We start from the raw sequence: 6,877 nt of genomic DNA, 5'->3' as shown, positions 1-6,877 counted from the left end.
TTGCATTTACTTAGAGTATGCATTCATTCATATCATCCATTGCATATTGCATTTGTATTCCTCTATTCAAAAACCCAAAAATACGTTCTTAATTTTCAAATATTGAAAATCCAAAAACATATTTTTTTTTTCAATAAAACCATATTTTAAAATAAAAAAACATGTCTTTACTTACATACCTTGTACATTGAGAACAATGTCCAAAATAAGTGTGGGGGTGCAAAAACTTATAAAAATTTTGAAAAAAATCCCTAAAAATTTCAAAATTCCAAAAAACGAAAAACACGTTGTTTACTTTAGTAGTTTAGAATTGTATATACGTGTGCTTTTGTTATCTTCTCACATAGGTAAACCACCTCATTTGAGGCATAACTCAAGGGAACATGAAGAGGAGGATTAGCTTGTATGTCAAGGAGGAAATGGTATGGATTTTTTTGCGGTTTATGCGCTTATGTGTTGTTAGGAGTTTGAATTTATTTGCATAACACATTGTTAGTTGCATTCATATAGGTTGTATATATGCTTAGTTTTTGTTAGGCCCAAATTAGCCCGATCTGACTTCAGTCTAGCTTGGCACAATTACGCTGATTGGGGCAACCAAAGTCCAGGCAAATATAATTATTGTTTTACAGGCAAAGAACACCAGAGGATAAGCAAGCTATCAGGCCCAGGAGGAAAGACCTGATAACAAGCATAGAATTAGCCTGATGGAACTCTCCAGCAGGATGAATAAATCAGCAGACAGGTAGGACAGTTATGCATATGTCCTATTCTCACGGAAGACCAAGTCCAAGCACAAGAATATGCTACATTCATAAATCACAACGTGCAAAAGGAGAAGAATAGGAAGTTGTTGAGGAAGAATAGGTTAACCAGATTAATAGGGAATGTGCCCTATTAATCAGGAAACGATTCCAACAATTAAAATGAACGTTGGATGGAGAATAACGTTAATTAGAAAGGTAATAAATAGCATGGAGGAATACTTGTAGAAAGGACAACGAAAACATATCAGATACATACAATTTATCAATTATCTTACCGTATATTCAATCTCTTATTCGCATATTATTGTTTAATTTATCCAAGGAATATAAACAATATTATTCATTCTTCATCTTTTTCATTCATTAACTTATATTTTTGTCTCAAATATTGGAACTAGATACCTACGCTACTTAATCATCAGGCCGGATCCTTACAGGGAAAATCATGCTAAAATAATTGGCGCCCACTGTGGGGCATCTAGTTCACTAATAAAAAAAATCTTTTCTTTTATCATTTTCCATTTAGTATTCACACACAAAAATGGTAGAACTTACCCCAGAGCAACAATTGGCCGCTGCCTTGGCTAAAATTAAAGAACTGGAAACAATTCTAGAAAAAGCAGCTCAAGCAGAGGCCGAGATCACTAGGCTTAAGGAATCAGAGTCTAGCCTGTGAAAGAAGTTGGAAAGTCAGGCCTCAGGCTCCAAAACCAGATTCGAGCGAGGAACCCCATTCTCATCCATCATCAAGCAAATTGACTCCTTCAGTTTTGGAACTCCGGAGAAAGATACCTCCTCTGGCCCACAAGTTATTCCTGACAACGAAATAAACAAGACTGAGGAAGCAATAATGATGGCCATGCTTCAGGAAATCCAGAAACTCCACAACAAGATAGATATACCTGGAGTGCCAGATCCTGTAGCTGAGGTGGAAGTTGATAGCTTTGCTGACTCACCCTTTACAAAAGAAATTGCAAAGATTGATCTCCCCAAGAAATTTACCGTCTCATCTATGAGAACCTATGGTGGGACCTCTGATTCACAAAACCACGTTGCTATATTTAAACAGAAGATGTTAACCGCCTTAATACCCAGTGAATTCGGGCAAGTTTGCATGTGTAAAGGCTTTGGTACTACCCTGACTGGAGCAACATTGCAGTGGTTCATCAACCTCCCAAATGGAAGTATCAAGAACTTTGCAGACTTGGTCAATGGCTTCAATAAACAGTTTGCAAGAAGCAGAGACATCGCTAAGAGACCCAGTAACTTGTTCAGGGTAAAGCAGCTTCCTGAAGAGTCCCTCAAAGAATTCCTGGCTAGATTTTTCAAAGAAAAAGTGGCCATTCCCAGGTGCGACGAAGAAACAGCAGTAGAAGCTTTCACGCAAGGAGTTTTGCTTGACAGTGACATCTATGCAGATCTAACCAAAAAGGCATGTCCAACCTTTGCCACTGTTCAGTCCATCACCTTGGAGCATGTCAGATTGGAAGAAGATCAACTTCAGAACAAACTCATCCGGAGGAAAGCAAAGCTATAGCCACACTAACAGGAAGAGCTCCTACCAGAAAGGAAACAACCACAGATCAACACCCTATTCCAGACCTGAACGATCTGAAGTCAATGTGGCACAGGAACACAAAGGTAACCTTTCTAGCCAACTAACTATTCCTGAATATAACTTTTCTATAAATACTGCAGGATTGATCAAACGCCTGGAAAGCCTGGGAGACACAGTTAGATGGCCCAAGAAATCTGACAACCCCAGGAAAGATCCAACAAGATGGTGTGACTTTCACCAGGACATCGGACACTCCACAGAAGAGTGCATTCAGCTCAGGAAACAAGTGGCTTACCTCCTAAAGAAAGGTTAACTGAAAGATTTAATCCAGCAACCCAAGGGCAAAGACGAAGGACCGGGCAAGAGAGATCCAAGAAACAACAAGGATCCTCCTCCTCCTCCCCCCATCTATGAAGTCAAGTTCATAAACGGAGGCTCAGAAATCTGTGGCTTGACCAGCTCGGCCGCTAAAAGAATCGCCAGGGAGTCTAAACTTCAACCCCCTTCTAGATCTAAACTATTACCTGCTGTTACTTTTGATGACTCAGACTTGCAGGGAGTACCAGACCTACACCATGATAGCCTGGTAATTACCATGAAAATTGGCACATCTAAGGTATCAAGAATCCTGATAAACGGAAGCAGTTCAATCAACTTGGTGATGCTGGACGTTCTCAAAGCCATGAAAATAGATGAAGAGAAAATTATCAAGAAATCCAGTGTCCTGGTCGAATTCAGCGGAGAAACAAAGAACACCCTGGGAGAGATTAGCTTGGCAACCTATGTAGAAGACGTAGCTTCCTATGAAAGATTTGGAGTAATGGATTGCCTATCCTCATACAACGTAATCCTGGGCAGACCTTCGATCCACAACGTCAAAGCAATCCCGTCAACATATCATCAATGCGTAAAGATACCAACTGAATGGGGGATAACCACCATCAGGGGAGAACAGAAAGCAGCCCAGGAATGTTACACTCAGGCTTTGAAACCTTCAAAGTCAGGTAAGTCCCTCGCATAGCAACTAAAGTCCCCTGTCAGGAATGAATATATTGCCCAATCACAAATGAAAACAGGAGAGGTCATTTTGGATCCAGAATTCCCTGACAGGAAGGTACTTGTAGGATCGACGCACCGACTCGACTCGGGCCCTAATCTGTCGACTTTCTCAAAACTAAAATGTCTTATTTTGCTTGGTCACATTTTGACATGATTGGTATAGATGCTGATATTATAACTCATAAGTTAAATATTGACAAATCGTTTAAGCCTATACAGCAAAAAAGGAGAAAATTTGGTGCAGAAAGAAATGAAATCATCAATCAAGAAGTTGACAAGCTATTGGACATGGGAATGATCAGGGAAGTGATGTACCCCGACTGGCTTGCCAATGTAGTAGTTGTCCAAAAGAAAAATGGCAAGTGGAGAGTCTGCATGGACTACACCGACCTGAATAAGGCCTGCCCAAAAGACCCATTTCCCCTGCCACATATCGATGCAATGGTGGACACTACTGCAGACCACGAGATGTTAACATTCATGGACGCTTCCGGTGGATTCAATCAAATAAAGATGCACCCCGCGGATCAGGAAAGTACAGCCTTTATTACTAAAAGAGGAGTATATTGTTATACTACCATGCCTTTTGGATTAAAAAATACAGGTGCAACGTATCAAAGATTAGTCAACATGATGTTTAAAGACCAAATCGGAGACACCATGGAATTCTACATTGATGACATGGCAGTCAAATAAAAAAAGGCAGAAGACCACGTCAAAGACCTTGAAGTGGCATTTCAAATACTGGAAAAAATCCAAATGAAGCTAAATCCACAAAAGTGCCCTTTTGGAGTCTCAGCAGGCAAATTCCTGGGCTATAGGTGACAAAAAGAGGAATAGAAGCCAGTCCTGAACAGATCAAAGCCATCCTGTAGCTAGAACCACCAAAAATGGTCAAAGACATACAAAAACTGACAGGGAGAATAGTAGCCCTGAACAAGTTAATTTCGAGGTCATCAGAAAGGTGCAAATCATTTTACAATTTGCTCAGGAAGAATAAAGATTTCCAGTGGACTACTGATCACCAGGCTGGCTTTGAAGATCTGAAAGCATATCTATCCTCTCCACCCTTGCTGGCAAAACCAGTCAAAGATTTAACCCCGACAAGATACCTGTCGATCACATCGAGATCACGGTCAGCGCAGTTCTGGTCAAAGAAATGGATGGACAGCAACACCCTGTCTACTACGTAAAAAAAATTCTACTAGATGCAGAGATAAGGTATGGCCTACTTGAAAAATATGTTTTAGCTTTAATTATGAGCTGCACTAAATTAAGACCATACTTTGAAAGTCACCCTATAATAGTCAGGACCAATCTTCCTATTAAGTCTGTACTTAGGAAACCAGAACTGTCCGGACGAATGTGCAAATGGTCAGTCCAGTTAAGAACTTACAACATAACGTTTGAACCTAGGACAACAATTAAATCACAAGCACTAGCAGACTTCGTGGCTGATTTAAGCCCCTCCCTAGAACCTCACCTGATAAAACAAGTAAACAGACTGACCAATGACCAGACAGATCTAGAATGGACCTTGTTTGTCGATGGTGCAACCAACATGAGGGGTACTGGCCTAGGTGTGGTGCTAAAATCGCCACAGGGGGATAAGATAGTACAGGCTATAAGTTGTGCATTTGAAGCCACCAACAATGAAGCTGAATATGAAGCCTTAATAGCTGGATTAAAGGTATATATTGACCTTGGTGTACAAAATCTAAAGGTACGTACTGATTCCCTTCTTATTTCAAATCAAGTAAATGGAGTCTATATCGGAAAAGACTCAAAAATGATGCTTTATCTAGAAGTTGTCCAAAATTTAAAAAGCAAGTTTCGTAATTTTAATATTGATCAAATACCCAGGGACTTGAATACCCAGGCTGATGCCCTAGCTGACCTAGGATCCAATTTCAGTCCCCCTGGCCATTTATGAAATGGGGCATGGATATAGTTGGAAAATTACCTCAAGCACCTGGGCAGAAAGTTTTCATGCTAGCAATGACTGACTACTTCTCCAAATGGATAGAGGCTGATTCATACAGGCAAGTCAAAGAGAAGGATGTCATAGCATTCATCAAATGTAACATCATATGCAGATATGGCATCCCCTCAGAAATAGTGTGTGGTAATGGCACACAATTCGTGGGAAAAAGAACAGCATCTTTCTGTGCACAATGGAATATTAACCTGGTAACCTCCACATAAGGTTATACAAAAGCCAATGGTCAGGCAGAATCCAACAACAAAGTAATAATCAGTTGCCTGAAGAAGAAGCTAAAGAAAAGGAAAGGCAGATGGGCTGAAGAACTCCCCTTGGTCCTCTGGGCTGACCGGACCACGCCTAAAACATCTACAGGCCAAACCCCCTACTCCCTGGTCTATGGATGTGAAGCAGTAATCCAACCAGAAGTTGACATCCCATCTGCCAGATGCAACCTGAATACAGTAACAAGCAATGCACCTCTAATGGAGGACAGCCTAGACTTAACAGAAGAACTGAGAGATGCACCCAACATTAGAATGGCAGCCTATCAGCAAACAGTGGTCAAAAGCTACAATAAGACTGTTAAAGCCAGAGTATTCAGAATAGGATACCTTGTTCTCAGAAAAGATTTTCCAAATACAAAGGAGAAAAACACAGGCAAACTGGCTCCAACCTAGGAAGGCCCCTACCTGATCGACTCAATAGTCGGTCATGGCGCTTACAGGCTACAAACCCTGGACGGCGAGATGATCCCCAGAGCTTGGAATGTTTCACACTTAAAACTATTTCACATATAAAATACATCCATTAGCCCAGGTAAAAATCTTTACTTTATCCTTTTTGACTGGCCTGATATGCAACTACATGTATGATACTTGCCATTATATGAATAAATATCCTATATGATTCCTCTTATTATTTGCCTGAATACTTGTCAATATTCTCATTCTTCTTTCTTCTCTTACCAAATAGAATCTTGAATATTTGTTAAATTAATGCATGCGTCAAATTCACACCACACCTTACTTAAAACAAATTTTCAAGATTGAGGGCCACTCCACTGGCATACATATTACTCATATGCAAAAAATACCCAACTTTCAGTTGCAGAAATAGGCCTTGAAATACTGAGCTTAGTTCAAATAAACAAAATAGGTCATAAGCCCTCCAGACAGGCATGGGTCGTAAGCCCTCCAGACAGGCAATAACCCCGCCCATAACACAAAATCCTGGCCAGATCCAGTGAAAGGAAACCTGGCCTGATCCAGTCGAATAACTAGCCCGATCCAGTACACATCTGATACCACAAATATGCCTTATTCAACTATATCCCAAAACACAATATAATATCAAAAAACTACCAAAGATCGATTATTTAAAGGTCAAACAAAATATTCATTCCAGGAACATCCACCCTGGATAGTACCTACCTAAAATTACCCAAAAGAAATAATTATCCATTCCAGGAACATCCCCCCTGGATGGGCCAAAACAAAGACAAAAGTCTAA

The 6,877-nt window shown here is 40.3% G+C and overlaps 1 protein-coding gene across 1 annotated transcript; it reads left to right on the top strand.

Moving 5' to 3' along the window:
• Positions 1 to 1,308: 1,308 nt before the first annotated feature.
• On the top strand, positions 1,309 to 5,687 carry LOC141630452 (uncharacterized). Its single transcript, XM_074443271.1, has 5 exons — positions 1,309 to 1,439; positions 1,536 to 2,244; positions 2,657 to 3,142; positions 3,604 to 3,742; positions 5,614 to 5,687. Exons 1-5 carry the CDS (start codon positions 1,309 to 1,311, stop codon positions 5,685 to 5,687), a joined length of 1,539 nt encoding a protein of 512 aa, XP_074299372.1.
• The last annotated feature ends 1,190 nt before the right edge of the window (positions 5,688 to 6,877 follow it).

This window comes from Silene latifolia, chromosome Y (genome assembly GCF_048544455.1).
Source record: "Silene latifolia isolate original U9 population chromosome Y, ASM4854445v1, whole genome shotgun sequence".
NCBI classification, from domain to species: Eukaryota; Viridiplantae; Streptophyta; class Magnoliopsida; order Caryophyllales; family Caryophyllaceae; genus Silene; species Silene latifolia.
The sequence above is the reverse complement of the archived record's forward strand: the minus strand, read 5'-3'. Positions and strand labels throughout refer to the sequence as shown.

Bases quoted from the DNA above. Each gene is read 5' to 3' on its own strand.
- LOC141630452 (XM_074443271.1), top strand. From the start codon at position 1,309: ATGGTAGAACTTACCCCAGAGCAACAATTGGCCGCTGCCTTGGCTAAA. The intron at 3,143-3,603 runs GTAATGGATTGC...AAGCCTATACAG, and splicing joins CTTCCTATGAAAGATTTGGA to CAAAAAAGGAGAAAATTTGG. The intron at 3,743-5,613 runs GCAAGTGGAGAG...GCCAATGGTCAG, and splicing joins AGTTGTCCAAAAGAAAAATG to GCAGAATCCAACAACAAAGT.